Below are 20,830 nucleotides of genomic sequence, written 5' to 3'. Positions count from 1 at the left end.
ATCCAAACCGAACCGAACCAATCGATTTAGTCGGTTATTTCGGTTCGATTTACATAGAAATCTGTCTGAAATTTTGTTTAACTCAAAACCAAATCGAACCAACCAACCGAAATTTCTTTGAAATCTCAAATCGAACCAAATCGAATTTGTCGGTTCGGTTCGGTTTTTCGGTTTCGGATCGGTTTTGCACACCCCTACCCCTATTCATTAGTAACATGCAGTTGAAGGTCCACAACTCATAACCACTCCTACCTGCTGCTTCAATTGAATCATCTTCTTCTATTCAAATGATTATTGTGATATATGACCTACCATTACCAACTAAAATATGAATTATAAAGCAATTTCAAGTCCATAAATTATTCTTCTCATGCATCAACTCACACTCATCATAACCTATCATGCTACACTTTTCCATAAAAAGCTGATATTATCATGGGATATTTTATTATGTGTAATATCATAAAAATTCATCAATTTTGCATGTTTTATTGTTTTAATCACGTACGCCCTTAAAAATAATCATTTTTATACACGAAATATCAATTTTTCTCAAATTCATACACCGTTCAAAAGTCCGGTGAAAATTGATGGTGTATTGCTATCCGGTTCGTTATGGTATGTTACTATTTGATTGTCAACTAAGCAATTTTCACGGGATTTTTGAACGGTCTATAGATTTGAAATAAATTATTGGTTCGTATATGAAAATGATGATTTTTAAACGGCGTGATTAAAATGACAAAACGTGTAAATTTTTATGACATTAACTCTTTATTTATAATTGAATTTATTTTTGTAGAAAAGAAAGAAAAGGTACGGGGTTTTACACTTTTCTAATACACAAACAGTAACAGTGGTTCCCGCGAGGGAAACTCGGATCAAACTTTCTTTTTTCATTTTGAGAATTTAAATTTCGCTCACTGCTCATACCAAACACCTGCTCACACAGGATTCCATTTCATTTCCTATTTATCTTTTTCCATTTGAACTGAAAATAAAATACAAAAGAAAATGGAAGCAGCAATGGGATTAATGAGAAGAATCCATCCCAAGCAAACGGAAACCGCTCTCTCCGCTCTGCTCAGCCTTCTCCCTCACCACTCCTCCGATCTCCTTTCTCAAGTCGATCAGCCTCTTCAGGTCTTTTTCCATTTTTGCCCTTTCCGGGTTTTTTCTGTGATGCTAGGGTTTGGTGCATTCAGTATTTGAATTACTTTTATTTGTTTATATACCATGTACAAGTTTGAAATTGCAGAATGTGAGTAAGTAATTCAACGTTTTTTGTTATGATCTTACAGCTTGTTTAATTATATAGTGTTGGTTTTATTATATGGGAATAACATTTCGGTGATTTTATTTTGTCAACTGCCAACGGTGTCTTCTTTAGCAATTCTTTAATGTTCTAAACTTGAGCAAGCAGGTCTTGTGCGATGTAGATTCTGGAAAGGAGTTCATATTGTGTGAATACAACAGAGATGCTGACTCTTATAGGTAAGCAACTTGTCATGTCAGGTTTTATTTTACTTTGCATACCACTGTAAGATTGACGATCTAATGTCTAATAACATGACAAAACCACCAAGGTTCTGTTTGTTTTACAATTTATAGCTGATGCTTATGCTCTCAATACATTGATCTCTGCATTTGACATTTGCAAAGTTTTGCTGCTTTGAGGACATGGCTGCGTCAAATATATTTATTGCTCTTGTACAATGCTTTCAATGATCTTTTACGTGTCCTTGAGTATGTTTTAATTTGCTTGAATTGAATTTAGTGATTTGTTTCGCTTTCTTCTCATAGATCACCTTGGTCAAATAAATATCATCCGCCACTACAAGATGCACTTTATCCATCTACAGAGTTGAGGAAATTGGAAATTGAAGCAAATGAAGTTTTTGCCATCTATCGTGACCAGTGAGGTCCTTTACTTACCTCGTCTTTGAGTTTTTTTTTTCAGTAGTGATTTTGGTAGACTCCCTTTTTTCATTTGACTCGCTTCTTCAAGCTTTGTGATGATTTTATTATAGAGCAAAATTTGTTTCTCCCTTTTTCTATTTTCTATCATTAATATCCTTGTATGGAGCAAGAATCAATTATTTGCCCTTCCCCTGAAATGCTTTAAATAAGTTTTTATCTTCCACTGTTAGGGCTTTCTTAATGTCATTATTGCTCTCTTACATTGTGTAAAGGCTTAGCAGTCTGATCAACTAGTAAACTGTTAGGTATTATGAAGGTGGCATCTCATCTGTTTACATGTGGGAAGATGATAATGAAGGTTTTGTGGGCTGCTTTTTGGTGAAGAAAGGTGAGCATTTTTTACCTTTTCCAATACTAAATTCGTCAAGTTCAATATCTCTGATTGTAGTGTTGTTGCCTTTGTGATCTTAAAGATGGTTCAAAGACAGGGCAGGGCAGAAGGGGTTATTTGCAGGAGGGTGCATGGGATTCCATTCATGTTATTCAGGTAAGGTCTAAACATGGACTTCAGAATTCATGAGATTAAATTTCCACTTTGGCCCTCTTTATGTCTCTTTTTCCAATTTTCCCTATATCCAAGTGCAACAGTGTTGCTCATTTTTCTACTATTTCTGCAACTTTATCTCGTTATTAGGTGGGGCTAGAAGATGAAGGAACAGCTCATTATTGTTTGACCAGTACTGTTATGTTGTCTTTGACTACGAATAATGAATCGTCTGGCACATTTAATCTTTCGGGCTCTATTAGAAGACAGGTATCTTATATAATCCCGTATTCCTCTCTCTCATCTCTCTTCATTTTAGAAATTTCTTTAGTATCAAAAGATATATTCAACTTTTATTTTCTTCAAGTTGCAGAGATAAAATTTGTTTCGAAATGTCCTATTTCCTGGTTATCATAAATTCATTTCTCTTGAAGTATTCATTACAAGTTCAAAAGAACTTAAGTATGAGGAAATTTCTTTTTTATTGACTAAAGAAATTGAACTTCGCCTTGCGGTGTAAACACTGGTAGACTGACGACAACGCCCCACCCTAAACCTATGATGTTTCGAATTGTATTTTCTTTAGTCCCTCATATTGTCTGATTTTGGTGCCTCCTAAATTAATGTTGATCTCTATTGTGTCCTCTTATAGTTTTGACATCCTCAATTTCTTTTTATCCTTCAGTGAAATATTTAGTGTGCTAATGATTATTCAATGTTGGGATGGCAACTGTCTGTTTGCATGATCTCCAAAAGGTTTATTTTCTCTGTTATGTATGATTTAGGTCATGAAATTTTTTGTTTGTGCCTATGAATTTGAATTACGTCCTATTTTAATTGCTATTAGTTAGTGTCCTAATTGTCTGCAGTACTATTTATGCGGCAACTCAGGATTCTTCACCTTAATCTGTCATTTCTGCGCCAAAATATCTGTTTTCCTTTTTATATTTGAGTAGCATTTGCACATCATGTATGGGATGAAGATGAACTAACAACAGAACGGCAAGAGCCAGGAGTACAGTAATCCTAACATTGGTGCATATGTGCTGTTAATCCTCTTGGTTCATTTCAGTGGTTGATTTCCCATTTTAAATTATGCAGATGAACAGGGACTTCTCAGTTGCAGATGGTCATCTTTGTAACATGGGAGGGATGATAGAAGAAATGGAGGGCAAGCTCAGGAACTCGCTAGATCAGGTATCTAAATAGCTACAGCAGTTGATATGCTCTCGGTGTCCATTTGCCTTGTCAGTTAACACTAGTGCAGACCACAAATTTTAAATTTTTTTGCCTTTCCTGTCTAATATAAAAAGTAGTTTGCAGTTACAACTTACAACTATTTAGGTTTTTAAACGCTGTCCTTCAATTGGTGTCTTAGTTAGTAGAGTTGTGTTGCAGGTTTATTTTGGCAAGACAAAAGAGATGGTATGCACTTTGCGACCTCCGGCAGAAGTTCTGATGAGACTGCCAAGCGTCTGATAGTACTGATTATGACATTTGAAGATAGAAATTTGGATAACAATGTAATTGCTGGAGGATATATGGAGATTTCCGATGTTATGTGGAACTTGTGAAGCGTGTCATTTGGTAGTTAGTTAAGGTAGTTCCTTTTGCACTGGTGAGTAAGCCTTTTGTGTTTTGGTGTGCAAACTGTCACATGTTTTCTCCTATTGTTTTGCTGCATTTCCGTTTGAATGATCAACTCATTGTCCGTTTTGTGGGTTGAGAATGAAATTGCTCGGTTTTTTTTTTCCTCCTTTGTTTGTTTAAACGAATGAGCTTTCTTTTTGTGCACCTGGCAATTTGCCTAAATTTTTTAAGACGTTTCAGATTCAGAGTAAAATAGCCAGCCACTAATTTTTCATTTGGCAATTAGCTAACTTGGAATTGGATTATTACAATTCTGAAATTTTACTTCCTCAATGCCAAAGAGAAAAATACTTAATTAAATATTGTTCTAGTGCCACCGGATGAAATGGATTTATGGATTCATACGATAGTTTAGTCTCCCAACTTGAAGAGTTTCTAATTGGATTTAGTCAAGTCAGCCTTTAAAGTGTTGCGTGGTGGGTGAATCGATTTGAAGATGGAGGGGCTGTTATAAGTGAACATTGGAAACCAATTTTTTTTTATTTAGATAATAAATAAATAGATTATTTTTAAAAGGGAGCTATACTAATGGAATACAATTTCTACATTTAATAAAATCAGTATTATTTATTTAACAAAATTACAGATTAAAAGAAAAATAATTTGGTAAATTCCAATGTCACTTTTGAAGTTTTTATGGCCAAATTTTTCTTGATAACTTTGAGCCAACGTCTTTTAAATTTGGCTAATACCTTAAAAAAATCCCGACCTTTTAACTCTTTTTCGATTCTATCCTAATGTTGAAAACATGTCAATTTTACCTTATTTTGCATTTTATCGTTTCAATTGTACCCTAAAATATAAATTAACATCTTTTTCATTTGGAAACAAATTCAAAAACGTTCTCCATGTATGGCATATATTAATTGTATATGTTTAAAATTTATTTAGATTTAGTTAAATTAATTAAAAATTTAACTAATTTAATTTAATTATGGTTTTTAGTTAGTTTTTAAAAATAAAGAACTTATTTGTACTTTTTTGAATGGAAATGAATTTAATTTTATCTTTAAACATGGTTAATTGACTAATTTTATCATTTAAGTAAAAAAAATTGACAAAAATTAAAAAAATAGGGTACAATTAAAACGATAAAATGTGAAACGGAATAAAATTGACAAATTTTCAACGTCATGGTAGGATCGAAAAGGAACTATAAGGTCGGAGTTTTTTTAAAGGTATTAGGCCTTAAAAAATTTAAGTTGAGCATTTTAATCCCTTTTGGCTTATTTTTTTAACACTAAACTCCTCGTATTTTTAGTTAATTTTGTACTTTTTCTTAAATGTGGGAGTTTATTTACACCATTTAAAAACATTAAAAGTTTAAGTGATAAAAAAATGAAAAACTTTTTTTCCTTAATATTTTTACCTCAACAGGCAAAAAAAATTGTCTTGCGTGTCCTGCAGGTTCTTCCCCGCCAATTAACTAAAAATTGAATCTCCGCAATGGAATGGCCACCTCCATACTGTTAGACACTCTTCTACTCCACCACAAATGCACCTCACCACTCACATTATCACACGCCAAGCAACTCCAATCCTACCTCACAACATCCGGCCACTTCCATCTCAGAATCTCCTCTCCCCGCTCTAAACTGCTCGAACTCTACGCCTTGTCTCTTAACAGCCTCTCCATTGCCATCGCCGCTTTCTCCCAAATCCTCACTCCTTCCACCAATGACTGGAACGCTCTCTTACGTGGCTTCATACAAAGCCCTAACCCATTAGATGCCTTTAACTGGTACAAAACCATGATCCGTGGCTCTCACAGAGTCGACGCCTTGACTTGCTCTTTTGTTTTAAAAGCTTGTGCTCGAGTTTTAGCTTCTTCTGAATCTACCCAGTTGCATTCTCATATTATGCGTAAAGGGTTTATCGCTGATGCTTTGTTGGGTACTACTTTGCTTGATTTGTACGCGAAAAGTGGTGATATTGATGGTGCGCGGAAGGTGTTTGATGAAATGCTTGTGAGAGATATTGCGTCTTGGAATGCTTTGATTTCTGGGTTTGCTCAAGGGAATAAGCCCAGTGAAGCATTGGGTTTGTTTAATACGATGGAGAATTTGGGGTTCAAGCCTAATGAAGTTACTGTTCTTGGTGCTTTATCGGCTTGTTCGCAGTTGGGTGCTTCTAATGAAGGTAAGAAGGTTCATGAGTATATAAGGAATGAGAAGTTGGATAGAAACGTGCAAGTTTGTAATGCGGTTATTGATATGTATGGTAAATGCGGGTTTGCTGATAAGGCGTTTTTGGTTTTTGAGAGTATGAATTGTTTTAAGAGTCTTGTTACTTGGAATACAATGATAATGGCATTTGCAATGCATGGTGATGGGGATAAAGCTCTTGAGCTTTTCGAGCATATGCCTCGACAAGGATTTAACCCTGATGCAGTGTCTTATCTTGCAGTGCTGTGCGCATGTAATCATGCAGGGTTAGTAGAAGAGGGCTATAGATTGTTTAATTCTATGGAGAAGAAGGGAGTTTTACCTAATGTTAAGCACTACGGGAGTGTTGTTGATTTGTTGGGCCGAGCTGGAAGGCTTCAGGAAGCGTATGATGTGATCAATTCCATGCCGATGGTGCCTGATTTGGTACTTTGGCAGACCTTGCTTGGAGCTTGTAAGACTTATAAAAATGTAGAAATGGCAGAAGTTGTTTCTCAGAAGCTAGTAGAAATGGGGTCTAATCATGATGGTGATTTCATTTTGTTATCAAATGTATATGCGGCACAAGAGAGGTGGACTGATGTAGGGAGGGTGAGGGAGGCTATGAAGAATAGGGATTTGAAGAAGGCGCCCGGATTTAGCTACATTGAAGAAAATGGGGTAATGCACAAGTTCTACAATGGCGATAAGATTCATGAAAGTTGGAGGGAAATTTATGCCAAGTTGGATGAGATTAGGTTCAGGATTAAGGAATATGGATATTTGGCTGAGACAAGCTTCGTGTTGCATGATATAGGAGAGGAAGAGAAAGAGAACGTGTTGTGTCATCACAGCGAGAAGCTGGCCGTGGCGTTTGGTTTGATTAGCACTAGCGAAGGGATGCCGATTCAAGTAATTAAGAATTTGAGGATATGCGGTGATTGCCATGTTGTGATTAAGCTTATATCGAAGATATATAATAGAGAAATTATTGTGAGGGATCGAGTAAGGTTTCACAGGTTTAAGCAGGGTTCTTGTTCTTGCAAAGAATATTGGTGAATCAAGTTTATTCATTTATTCTTAGCATTGTTCTTTAAGTAGTAGGATTCTATGGAGATGTAATAAGAATCAAACCACGTCAAATATTTATATAAAATTTTGTTTTGATTAATCAAAATTTATAATTACTTCAGTTTGGTTTGATACATATAAATTGAGATTAAAATTATATATAATCACTAAATTACTGCATTATTTTATATATGTATATTAATGTAGCTCAATAAAAACAATGTTGATTTTTCAATCAGTATTGGCTAACCGGTGAGAAAAATCAATCTAAAATCAAATTTTCTATACATTTACATCTAAACATCTTTTTTAATCATTTTAATTATCGTGTAATAAATTTCAGTTTGATCTGATTCAAATTAACAGTTTAATTTAATTTTCGCTTAACTATATTTGTAAATAGGGCAGATAACATGATTATAGGAAACACAACATGGCTGGATTAGTAAAGTATCCATAATAAAAAATAAAAAAACAGAGAGACTTGTGCTCAACAAGACACGTTAATACATAATTCAATAAAATTACATGTGAATGAATCCATTTGTGAAAAAGGAGAAGAGCAGATCATCAAATTCCTGCACATTTTTAAATTAGAATTCCCAATAAGCTACATCAACCTTGTTGAACAAGATCAAATTACCACATAACATACAATAAATATGCTACATACAGGACTTCACAATTACAATTTGCTGGGTAGGTTGGTGAAATTACCATAACCAACGAAATGAATACGTACGAAGCGATGAACACCCAAAAAGGACTCCAGCTGGAAGTCTAGTTTCACTTCCGAAGAATGGCGGTCTCAACCAAGAAAAATAACTTTCTCTATCAAATGATAACTCGGAATGGTACAACTCATCTAACAAGAACTAGTCCTTAAACAGCCTTGCCTCGAAACCACCCTCAGCTCGCTTTACTAGATTATAGGGCATGTGGGTTCCGAGAAGTTTATCCCATATAGAGAAGAACGGCTGAGAGTAATTATACTTTGTACCTTGGAGTTGATGATGAATGTCGTGATAAGCAGTGTTATTCTGGAACATAATGTGAAAGATGTTGCCTGGTAACCAAAGTCCGCAATGATCATCTACAGTTTTAACCACGGCAAAGCAGAAGAATATTACGCCTGTCCGTGCAGTCATTCCCGACACTAAGAAAGAGATCGCCCCACCAACTGTATCGAGCAACAGACCCTCCAGAGGGTGATTAAAAAGGGCTCCAATTGCATAAGGGACAACAAGCTTGTGATGTTGAGAGTGAACATGCCGGTATAAGAATCTATTCTGGTGCATATAACGATGGACGAAATATTGCCATGTGTCCATGACAAACATAGCAATAATAATCTGCACAATTTGTATAAGAATAGAGGGCTGGATTGTGATTCCTGATGCATCTGCGGTTGAGGTTAACTGCAGAAATAAAGCAGGCAAACGAACAGTCAATTATCGATTGGTAAAACAGTGAATAGGTGCACTCAGCTCAAAACTCTCAAAATTTATCTCTCTGCTCAAATAGAACTATCAAGTAATTGATATCAGACATCCTATCATCTAAATCCTACGGACCTCTCAGTAGGGCAGGCAGTCAGACAAAAAAAACGAAAATTCCCGAGAAAACTAAACTTGTAACAGCTGCTTGACTCATTCAACATTAAACAAGCTAATTGACACTATTGTAAATTGTTTGAGGAAGATTAAGGAATCAGCTAATTTGCATTTCTCTTTGAGAAACTAACCCGCGAAACCAATTAAAAAAATAAAGGGAAAATAGTCTAATGCTACATTGGATCTAACAGTCCAGGTAATTTCAATCTCTTTTTAACTACAAAAAGGAATTTATAACAGAACTTATTCAATAATAGAGAATGACATTATGAATATACCAGAACAAGTAGCATGCAATGGAACAATATACATGAAAGCAGAGTGGAGAGCAAAAATATGGGCGCAAGAAAACAAAAGTACGAGGAAATTGTTCCAGAATACGTGCCGCAAAGAAGCAAAAGATATTTTACTCAACTTCCCTCTTGCCACTCAATAACACCTATGCAGGTTCTGAATAATCCTTTGGCTAATGCCTCATTATGCAGGGCTACTCAAGCCATTGAAAGGACAAATATTCATATTAAAGTTCAGTACCTCTTGTCTTCCATTAAATTTTATCAAGAGCCCATTAGCACAAAGAAGCTAAACTAGCATAGCCTGTACATGCCAGTGCATCTATTAAGTTTGGGATTGCATTGCATTAACTTAGGTGAATAATATGGCCATACCACATAATTTAAAGCTGCTACTGTCTGACCCGGATGTTTCAATAACTCTAATTGCCAGCACTGATAAACCAAAAGTCAAGCAGAAACAATACTTCTAATTAAGTGCCAACCCTAACAAATCAAAAGTCACGAAACAGTTTAACTGAGATCCAATAATAAGAAACCACACGTATTTAAAATATAAAACAGGTACTTGCTAGCGAGTCATGGGAAACTTTCTCAAACGGATTTGATTTTTTAAAGCTTTAAACAAGCATTTCATGCAATATACAACATCATGAGGCTTTTCAAATCTTATCTTTCTAGTCAAAAGGTTAATTTGCCAGCATTTTCATTCAACATTCTAAAGACAGGTTTCAAGGAGAAAGGCAAAATTTCTCAAGCAGAATTTTTATAAAATACTAATGTCTACATTAAGAAAAGAAACAGCGTCTGCTCTGACCATCTGATATGAAGTCTCTCGTCAAGATCAAAACTTGAACTTAAATATTTTCTTTTCACTTGCCAAGCTACCCTAAGTATCCCTAATCCAAGGATTCTATTATGCAGGCAAATGAAACATCCCATGATCATCTAAGAAATAAGATTATCCTTCCCCTTAACAGTTAAAGTCCCCCAAACATAATTACAATTATAAAGTTAAGAGAATGAATACATCAAAAATTGCAATGAACTACAAATAAATTGTCTCAGGCTTCCACAATATTTATATAATATAGCAACAATTTAGTATACAATCACAGACCAGCTAGCAAGTTGCTTCAAACTTTATCATAAGCATGAATTTTCAAATAAAATCGAAAGACTCAAAACACAAGTCAACCCTTACAGTAGACTAGAAATAATCCATTTCAGACTCTCATTGCATAAAATAGCAGCACTTTGGTATAAAATCATAGGTTGGCTAGCAAGTCATGTAAAGTTCACATTCACTTCAAACCCCTTGCTTATAAGTTCCTTTTAAATTGTCTTACAAACCTTTATATGAATACATTGCTTCATAATCATACATATTTATTAAAAATTGCCATGATTTTAAGTCCATGACCAAAATTTGTATCCAGCCTTTTTCTTGTTAGATCAGTTATTGTATAATACTTATCTCCTACTATCTGCACTTTCCATGAATAATGCAAAAATCTTCATCTAAGACCTGAAAACTGAATGCTACAACTTCATAGAGAGCTGTGACCAATGAGTAATACGCGAAAAGAGGTGCTAGTAGTACAACATGATTATGTTCCATGTCGAAAACACTTCCATTTAAAATAGCCACTCTAAAACATCAAACACTCGAGAAATAGGCTTTGACTATTTCTTCCACAGTATTTCAGATTTTATTCGATGGCGATGCAAGTTTAAGCTTATTAACACATTATCTCTTACTCTACTTCAACATAAATTTCCCCCTATAGCCTATGTTTCGTCAATTATCTTAAAGTTACATAACAATTCGCATTATTTACATATAACACCAACAAATCAAACATAAGAATTTAGTCTACTAAGTTTGAAAACTAACCCAAAAGAGAGCATGAGCAACAATTGCTTGAACGAGCTGTTGAAGCAAAACACCCTTAATAACTTTAGGCAAAGGCACCAAATTCTTCTGCTCTTCTTCTTTTCTAGTATGCAGTCTGTATTTATCCAAAGGAGGCAACAACTGATAAATCCCAGCATACAACCAATAGACAACAATGGGGGCAAAAGTACCCATTGCTTCATCACTCACATAACCTTCCCAAAACACCATCTTTATTTGATCCAAAAACTCCAAGAAAAAGGTCTCACTTTTATCTTCTCTCAACTTAATCCAAAAAGCATCAAAATTTCTCCAGCTTAAAAGTTTAAGATCTACAAGTGAAGCATCTCACATATGTATAACCTGACAACAAATAGAGAAAACATCAGGGAAAAAATTGATTCTAAAAATGTGTTTTCTTATAGTGTATGAAAAATAAAATATCCAATAAAGTGCATCAAGAGAAACTTACAGAGATCGTGGGAAATAATTAAAAGTGAAGAGTCAGATCTATGTAGTGAAATGGGCGCTGTTGTTTTGGATCAAAAGCTTCTGGCTGTGGTGTAAAAGTTTGAAGCTTTTTGATTCTTGTTTTGTAGTTATTGTTGGAAAAAAGAAAAGGGTATAATTTGTTTTTTCAGAGAGAGGCCGCCTGTAAGCCTCCTCTTCATTTGCCCTATTCTTCTTCTTTTCCTTCTCTGCTTTTTTCTTTATTCTTTCTTGTTTGGCCGACCGGAAAATCATTGCCATCTTTCTCTCTCCTGCTCACATTTTTCCTTTTTGACAAGATTCTAAAGTAGTCCATATATTTTGCATAGTTAACACTTTGGTTCTTATGTATAGTTGCGATCAGGTTTTGCTAAGTTGCGGGTTTAAATTGTTCCAAAATCGTCTCAAATGACTTATTTGATATTTCGTACCAAATTGAGGGGTGAATGGATCTTTTGTTCATTGTTTATGCTTATATAAAAAGTTTTATAGTAATAGTTGTTTTTCAATTAATTAATAAATAGAAATGCTCATATTAGTTATTAATTTTTATAATGTATAAAGTTTTCTTTTTAAATAATTGGAGAGAGAACGTTTATGAAATTTATTAACTGATACTAATTGAATTTAACAAGAAATTAATTTATTTACATTCTTTTGCTTATGTTTGATAAAATTGTAATTGCGCTGAAACCACATAATGAATTGGATGCAATATGTGAATTGTAAATTCATAAAGAAAAAATTATTTAATTGAAATAATCTTCTAGCAGTTTTGATAATCGTTCAATTCACCATGAATAGTTAATAAATCTGTGTGTTGATTACTAATTTACTTTGCATAAAATTGAGCCAATGAAATTACTTTATAAAATATCAATTATCCAAATTTATTGTTTTTAACGTTTCCATTCACACTTTAGAATGCAAGATCAAAATAATGCATCGATTATAATAATTTCTTTAAAAATATATGTTAATCGATCGCCGAACTATCTTGATTACTTAAAAGAAATCATAAGTACTTTTTAAATTTAATAATTTATAAAAACAATCATTCATTTGTTTCAATTTAATTTTTAATTAAAAATTATATTATTTTCAATATATTATATTACGAGTAAATGTAAAGCACAAAAAGCTATATGAGATATTCCCTCAGTCTCAAAATAATTGCTTATTTTGTCGTTGTCATACAGTATAAAAAACACAATTAATATTTTAATTTTAATAAAAAAGTTATTATTATTATATCCTTGTTGGATATTATTTTTAATTTATTTTTTTGAGATAGTGACAATAAATTATAAATTCTAACTAAGGTTAATATTAGAAATATTAAATTCAAAGATTATAATTTATTAAAAATGGATAATTTGTTTTAAGTAAACAATTGACTTGGAATGAAAAGATTATTTGATATCTCTTATTTGATAATATTTCTTATTACAAGCTCAGCAGGTCCTGTCCATGGTAGTTTTTGAGTTGAGGTAGTATAATTTTTTATTTCGAAGTTAAAATTGCATATTTAGACTAATCGTTATAAAGTAGAATTCTAATATTTACAATGACTATCACAAACTGCAGTTAACTCGTCGTCTTGCAATTACTTCAATTTATCAGTACACGTTATTTTGATTATGATTACATCCTATATCCAATCAAAGCAATTTTTTTCTATCTTTGTAATCTTTTTTTTTATTTTCGAGAGATGTAATCTTTCTTTTTCAACCTTTAAATGTATAGTCTTCATCTTTAATAATCATATTATATTCCACGAACCAAATATAGCCTAAGGTTAAAAAAAACCCTAGCCTCTCCTCTCCTTTTCTCTGAAAAAACCCTAACCGTCTATAGCTCTTTTTTAAATTCTTCTTCGGCTGCCGTCAATGGTTTAGGTAATGCCGTTGACGGTAGCCATCTTTTCGTTTATGTTATTTTAATTTCATATAGTATAATTAGTATCCAAATTTTTTTCATTTTTTTCTTGAGGGATTAATATTTATCGACAAAGCGCAAATCCAATTCAAATTTTTATAAATCAAGAATCGAAGATAGATTGGAAATTTTTCAACAACAAAAATGAAATCGTTCATGGGCTATAATAGTTTCTTTATTGTTTTAGTATTATATTTTGTTATGAGAATTCTATTTTGTCCTTTTTATATGAAGGGTTTGTTGTCCTTTCTATGTGAAAAGTTGTTGTCCTTTCTATGTGAAAGGTTGTTGTCCCTTTTTTTATGAAGGGTGTTTATGTGTTGGTTGTATTCGATGTCACAGCTGTAGTTTCTGATTTCATAAATCAGTTTGCGGGTGATGGTGAAAATTAAGCAAATACGACATTTTATTGGCGAAACAGTTAGATGATTTATTTTTTATTTTTATAAGTAGATCTGCGAATCAGACAGCATGTTGTCTGTTACATGTCAGATCATCGGGTTTAATTTTTAAATTTCCCAAATTTCTTATAAATGTAACTGTTTCATATTCGATTAATGAAGTTTGATAAATTCTCAAAAAAGAAAGATGGGATTTGAGCCCAAGATCTTTATGATTTTGTACTTCACTCTTCATCGATCGAGATAGAGTTCATTGGTGAGGTAGTATAATTGAACCTTACCTGTCTTATTATTTACATATGAAATATATTTTAAAATATAAATTGGAAAGTAATTATTATATTTAGATCAGATTATAATAAGCACAATTAGAGATCAAAATGACTCGGTCAGTCCAAATTAATATGAACCGGTCTATATTTGGAATTACTTAGCAGTTAATTATAGTCTAGCATAATGCAATGATGCAAAAAAAAAAAGTTTAGCATAATGTAAAAGTTGAAGAGAAAAGTACAAAACCTGACCATGCATTGTACCTTACCATTAATTTTTGTTTCTCACTGTTTTATATTACGAGTCAATTGACTCAATTTAGAACGGAGCTGAAACAATATTTTAATTTTACTTTATTGTTTGATATTCTTTTTTTTTCTCTAAACCTACCTTTCGACGATCGTTTCAAAACTCAAAAAGAGTTGATAAATTGTTATGAAAAATTCAATTGACCCAAAAAGATTATAGATATTACTTTTTTTTTGTTTCTATTATAGATATTACTTACATAACAAAAATAGTCCTATTAATACTAATATTATTAATACTAATACATTTAGCAAGTATTATATTTGATATATATTTGATGAGTGCAAAAAGTGTTGACAAATATGTTTACAGCTTAAAAAACAATTGAAGTAAATTTATTTATTAACGGGTCAAAGAATTTGGAGTAATCTTTACTTTTAGCCCTGAATTTTTTTGTTTATTTTCCATTTATAACCGTACAATTTTTAATTTTCGAAGGACAACATTAAAAATTTGTCGTCCATTTTATAGTTTGTTCATAAAAAAAGGCTAATGGTATTATAAAGCTAAACCTTTTTAATTTTTTAAAAATATATCTAAATTTTTCAAAAGTTGTAAATCTATCCTAATCTGACTAATTCGTGAAAAATCTATTCAATTGTTTAAAATCTATTTGATATTTTTCAAAAGTGATCGAATCACGTGACATTCCAATTATCAATTCTTTTTCTTTTCAATTTTGATTTTGATTTTTTATATATATATATTCAATTGCTATTATAGGCATATTTAAATAAATTTTGGTAAAATGGATATATTTACAAAGAAATTGTCAATTTTTTATAAATTTACAACTTTTAAAAGTTTGAATATATTATAAGAAAGTCGAATTTTTTTTGATTCTTTTACCCCATTAGACCTTAAAAAAATATCAACATAAACACATATTCTGAAGCAGATTTAGAAATTAAAAGTTATAAATAAAAAAATACACATTAACGAAACACCAAATTTTGTAATCAAATATCCTTGCTATATGGCAAAATCTATCTTATAGTCTTTTTATTTTTTCCATTTTTTATTTACCTCCTCCTCAAAAAATAAACCTTTTCATTTAGTCCTTATATTTTCAAAAATGAGTTTGTAAAGATCTTTTGTTAACAAATATACGGAAATGTAGTGCACTTACAAGGATTAAGTAAAGTTGTTTTTTGAAAGTAAAAGAACTAAGTAAAAAAAATACAAAGATTTCATAAATTGTTTTCAAAAATACAAGAACCAAATAAAAAAAATAAAAACACATAATACAAAAACTTTAGGGTAGCTTAAGCCATATATTGTCAAGTGTCAACCATCTATTAATGCATATGTGGATAAAAAAACTATTAATCATAATTTATTGAATATTATATAAGAAGTAATATTGAAATTAATTTTATAAAAGTTTATTAATAATATATTTAATATTAAATATTAGAGAGTTGATTGTATATATTTTATTATTGACGTCCATGACAATATTTTTATATAATTAAATTGCAAAATGGACGTTAACAATATTTCATTTTATCATTTTAAATTTAGTGATTTATATGTATAAATTAAATTAAAAAAAATTAACAGAAAAAATGTATAAAACTCAGCGAATGTGTATAGAAATTAGGAAATAATTATATGGTTAATTTTATATAAAAGTTAATCTAATGCTAAAAAGATCAATTTAGAGAATTTTTAAACTTTTGCTAAATAAATAAAGGTCAAATTTATGCTTCATAGTACAATTAAAATGAAAAAATACAAAATAGGATAAAATTGACTGATTTTCAATGTCAGAATAAGATTGAAAAAGGAATAAAAAGTTGGGGTTTTTTTTAAGACATTAGGCGAAATTGAAAAAGTTAAAATTTATTTCGTAACGTTTTAAACGTTAAGCTAAAATTGCTAAAAAATTAAAACATTAATATTATTTTTGCCAATACCTCTAAAAACTATCCAAGCATTTGACATTGGGTTGAGACGATAATGTTGAAGTGTTGCTTATAAGAAAATCTATTTCACTATTCAGAATCTCACCTTGACCTTATATGTAATATCAGAGGCATATTTAAATTTGTTTTATAATATAAGAAAAATATAAATTGTTACATATTTTTTAAAAATTTATAAAAGTGGGTAAAACAATAAATTCGAAAAGGATATAATTAAAATTAAATTTTAATAATGTATTTTTTGAAATTTTACGATTATTTAAAATTTAAAATTCCATATTGGCTAATGTGTAAGATGTAATTCAATAAGAGATTAACTAATGACTAATTTAATTGATTGAATGAGAGAGTGGAGATGGGGGCTAAGGAAAAGATTTGTCAACGGCGACTTATAAATATTTTCTCTTTTAATTGTGTTTAGCTTAAATATATAAACAATGGCAGTAATCTGTTAGATTATAGATCGATTTTTTTTTCCAAAAACTCTTTTTTCTTTTAAATTATATAAAAAAGTTGTATGGATTGTTGTTGTAAATTATTTTTAATTTTTGCATTTTCTATTCAATTTAAATATAATTTATCAAACGTGGTATCATATATGCTAATTTTTTAATTATAGCATAAAAAGTCAAATCTTTCATTTTGTGCCATTTATAGCTTAAATATCGTATACGATGTAGTTTTGGTCATTCAAAAAAGTATTACTTTTATGAAAAATAACGCATGAAATGACACTGAGATTAAGGATGAAAAAATTCAAAAGATTGAAATGCAAGATAAGACATTTAATATACTGTTATTAAATTGAAAAAAAAAATACACAAAAGATGAACATATTTTATGACAGTAATAATATTATAAAATGCAGTTTTTAAAAAAACTAAAAGTTACAAAAATATCATTTATATTATTTATAGTTTTTAAATAATTTTATTATTAAAATTATGTGTGTTTTCTGAGATTATTTTTAAATTTATTTACATTCTTAAATTATAAAAAAAATCGGCATTTGTTCATACTTAAATATTTTAAACATTCAAAATTTTCAAAAGTTAAATGAAAATATATTCAAAACGAAAAGTAGTTATAAGTTTTTTTTATAAATACTAGTGTAGTTTTACGTGTTTCACACGTGACTCGTGAAATTATCAAATAATTTTTAAAATAGTAGTTAATTAAAAATATTTTATCTTATTTAATATTTTAAATAATTATTTTAATAGTTTAACATTCAAATTGATATTCATTTTTATGATTATAGAATAGAAAATATAAAATAATAATTAAAATAGTAATTTATTGAAAGTAGTTTATCTTATTTGGATTTCTATATAATTAACAAATAATTAAAAAAATAATTATTAAATATTTAAAATAGTTTATTTTAGTTAATACTCTAAACAATTATCTTAAAATAGTAGTTTATTTTAATTAGTACTCAAATTTTAATAATTGTTTTAATATCTTTTAATTAATAATTATATTTTATAAAATGAAAATGACATTAGCATAAATATGCCCCTTGCGCCCCGCCTCCTGCATGTACTTTTTATATATAATATAGATAAATTATATATGGGAATCAATGAGTCATAGATCAAAGGCTAAACTCATCTAGAGACCCTTGTACTATATCATTTTTGTTCAAAAAGCCCTTGTACTATTTTTTTGTTCTTCAAGTCCCTCTACTTACATAATTTTTGATTTTCAGGTCCTTTTTTAGTTTTTTCCAGTCCCTCTACTTACAATTTTTTTGTTCCTCCAGTCCCTCAAAAGGACCTGAAAATCGGAATTTTGTCAAGTACAAGGACCTGAAGAACAAAAAAATAGTAAAAGGGCTTTTTTAATAAAAATTATATAGTACAAGAGCCTTTACATGGGTTTAGCCTAGATCAAATGGTATAAATGTTGGGCATCAAACTGCTAAATTGTGTGCTTAAATCCTCTTACAAGTGCTTTCCCTCTATAAAAAAGTAGATAGGATTTTTTTAATTTTATTTTAATCATCAAAATTTTAATGTAAATTTTGATTTTTTTATATTTTTTTTATATTTTAATAGATCAAATACTAGATTGAATTTAGTGTTTTTGATTTCTTAAATTTTTAATCTATTTTGTTGTACTTTGATTTGATTTTATTATAATTTATTTTTGATTAAAAAAAGAGTAACTTACATGAATTTCAATTTATGTACTCTTTAAAATTCAGTAGTTTAGGTCTACACGTTTCTAATTACATTAAGGATTCATTAAATTTGTATTCACACTGTTATTTTACTTCCTTTTAGAAATTCAATGAATGTGTTTTATTGAAATGAGTTCAATGATTATATTTGAAATGAGAGGTGATTGAGATGGAAAATAATGAGTATAATCACCCAAAAAATACTAGTACAACAGTGTTGGATAATAAAACAATTTATTTGAGAGGTCAAATAATACATAAAGCCAAATACATCACATCGAAATTAAGCTCGATTATTTTAAAAATCACAAATTTTAGTGTGTTTTATAATTTTAACACGAATTTTCACACAATTAAAAATAGCAAATTACGTCGGATATGATCCGTCGCTAAATTTGTAATTAGCGACAGGTTGTGATATATTGCTAATTTTGTAATCAGTGACGGATCACAAATTTGTCGCTAGATTTGTAATTAGCGACAGATAATAAATCTGTCGCTAAATTACCTACGAATTAACGATAGAATCTGTCGCTAAGTTTTTCGTCGAAATTGTCGACAAATTTTCCCAACTTTGAATTTTTAATTCGAAATATCAAATTTTTTGTTAAAAAATGTTGATATAAACGCTGAAATTTTAAATAATATTACATGCCACATTAGTGCCGCATGGACTTTTATATAGGTAATCCAGTATAAAAGTATGTTATATGATGAATTTTTATTAATAAATATCATATGGCTAACTAAATTGTTTTATTATCTAACATTATTTAACAGCAGTTTTAACTAATGAATTATAGCTCCAATAGTACGCGTTGAGCAACGATCTGAAAGACAATAATTTCCCTTTGTCATTAACATATAAACTTTATTTTGTTGTCACTTTAACCTTTTATAGTATGCGTGAGCATAACTCGTGCTAATATTGGACAAATATACTAACTAAAGTATTGATGTGAGAATATTGTATTAGTATTTTGTAGATTAATTACAAATTAAATCACAAACTTTTAAATTGAGCACCTATATGGGTCAACTCATACATTTTTAATTAAGCTCACATATGAATCGTTCATGAATATAGCACCATTGAATTTAAATTTGAATCGTTTAAATAAATAAAAATAAATAAAAATTAAATTAAATTCAAACTCAGTTTATTAAGAGTACAAACAAAATTAAATTGAATTTTTATCAAACCGAATCACAAACGGCTCAATTTGTTTACCACCTACTCACCTATATTACTTAAATGCACATATATTATAGTTCTCTTTCCATTCTATTACAATTTTCTATCTATTGCACAATTAATAAAAAAAATTAGTATTATGAATTTTTAAAATTTTTTTATTCTCATTTTTTTTGCCAAGTGTTATACATACCAGTTGTTAGCGTGAGTTAGTAAGATATTAATCAAATTATAAATCAGGCAAACACGGCCTGTGCAAGAATTGGGATTCGAACCCCCAACCTCTGGATATACGGAAAAAGGCTTAACCATTAGGCTAAACCCTCAAGTACAAATTTTTTCTGTACTCATAACATGCCCTAATTCAATGCAGTGATTAATTCTTATTATTCTATATATTTCAATCGGTGGCAATAAATTATAAATCATTGATATATTTTAAAAAGGATAATATAAAAAAAATAATTTTAAATTAATTTATTTATTAAAAATGACCAGGTGTTTTGTGAAAAAAAAATTAAAAACTCTATGAAGATTGGATTTTTTTATATGTATAATTTTTTATCAGATCAGCGGCTAACATTTCCAATTTTATATCCTAAGCTTAAGGTATTGTATGGATTGAGAGTTTTTAAAATCAATAGATTTTACTGAATTTATGAATTTAAAATCAGTGACATGTAAAATTTATGGATTTATGAATTCCACGGTTTGAATTTTATTCGATATAAATTTCTCAATTAAAACGGTGTCTAAAATAATACGCAAAATAAGTTGGACTAAAAATTACCTTAACTAATATGAAAAATAAATTCAGCTGATCCAAAATTTGATATTTTAAGAAACACAACAATCAACTAGTCAAAAATATATCTGGTCCACCAGAGAGCAGAAAGTCGGAATAAAGTAAAAGATAAAAGGGATAAGCTATAAAAATGACCCTAATATTTACTCTGTGGCTCACCTAACCCCCTAATGTT

At 30.2% G+C, this 20,830-nt stretch overlaps 3 protein-coding genes across 3 annotated transcripts; 2 read left to right on the top strand and 1 right to left on the bottom strand.

Moving 5' to 3' along the window:
• Nucleotides 1–828: 828 nt before the first annotated feature.
• LOC126654861 (probable F-actin-capping protein subunit beta) lies at nucleotides 829–4,216 on the top strand. The gene is made up of 8 exons (XM_050348859.1): nucleotides 829–1,143; nucleotides 1,424–1,494; nucleotides 1,804–1,917; nucleotides 2,226–2,308; nucleotides 2,394–2,467; nucleotides 2,615–2,734; nucleotides 3,566–3,661; nucleotides 3,863–4,216. The coding sequence occupies exons 1-8, from the start codon at nucleotides 1,015–1,017 to the stop codon at nucleotides 3,941–3,943; spliced, it is 768 nt and encodes a 255-aa protein (XP_050204816.1). The 5' UTR covers nucleotides 829–1,014; the 3' UTR covers nucleotides 3,944–4,216.
• A 1,253-nt stretch (nucleotides 4,217–5,469) lies between these two features.
• Nucleotides 5,470–7,493, top strand: LOC126654831 (pentatricopeptide repeat-containing protein At1g34160). Its single transcript, XM_050348824.2, has one exon. It carries the CDS (start codon nucleotides 5,566–5,568, stop codon nucleotides 7,315–7,317), a length of 1,752 nt encoding a protein of 583 aa, XP_050204781.1. The 5' UTR covers nucleotides 5,470–5,565; the 3' UTR covers nucleotides 7,318–7,493.
• A 320-nt stretch (nucleotides 7,494–7,813) lies between these two features.
• On the bottom strand, nucleotides 7,814–11,916 carry LOC126654854 (very-long-chain aldehyde decarbonylase GL1-9-like). The gene is made up of 3 exons (XM_050348852.2): nucleotides 11,605–11,916; nucleotides 11,133–11,495; nucleotides 7,814–8,747 (listed from the first exon to the last, which is right to left on the bottom strand). The coding sequence occupies exons 2-3, from the start codon at nucleotides 11,361–11,363 to the stop codon at nucleotides 8,205–8,207; spliced, it is 774 nt and encodes a 257-aa protein (XP_050204809.1). The 5' UTR covers nucleotides 11,364–11,495; nucleotides 11,605–11,916; the 3' UTR covers nucleotides 7,814–8,204.
• Between the last annotated feature and the right edge of the window lie 8,914 nt (nucleotides 11,917–20,830).

The sequence above is a fragment of the Mercurialis annua genome, linkage group LG1-X (assembly GCF_937616625.2).
Source record: "Mercurialis annua linkage group LG1-X, ddMerAnnu1.2, whole genome shotgun sequence".
NCBI lineage: Eukaryota > Viridiplantae > Streptophyta > Magnoliopsida > Malpighiales > Euphorbiaceae > Mercurialis > Mercurialis annua.
Note: the sequence above shows the minus strand (reverse complement) of the source record. Positions and strands in the feature narration are given on the sequence as shown.

Coding starts and splice junctions, on each gene's coding strand:
- LOC126654831 (XM_050348824.2), top strand. CDS start 5,566: ATGGCCACCTCCATACTGTTAGACACTCTTCTACTCCACCACAAATGC.
- LOC126654854 (XM_050348852.2), bottom strand. CDS start 11,363: ATGGTGTTTTGGGAAGGTTATGTGAGTGATGAAGCAATGGGTACTTTT. Junction 8,748..11,132: donor TTGCTCATGCTCTCTTTTGG/GTTAGTTTTCAA, acceptor TTATTTCTGCAG/TTAACCTCAACCGCAGATGC.
- LOC126654861 (XM_050348859.1), top strand. CDS start 1,015: ATGGAAGCAGCAATGGGATTAATGAGAAGAATCCATCCCAAGCAAACG. Junction 1,918..2,225: donor TTTGCCATCTATCGTGACCA/GTGAGGTCCTTT, acceptor GTAAACTGTTAG/GTATTATGAAGGTGGCATCT. Junction 2,468..2,614: donor ATTCCATTCATGTTATTCAG/GTAAGGTCTAAA, acceptor TCTCGTTATTAG/GTGGGGCTAGAAGATGAAGG.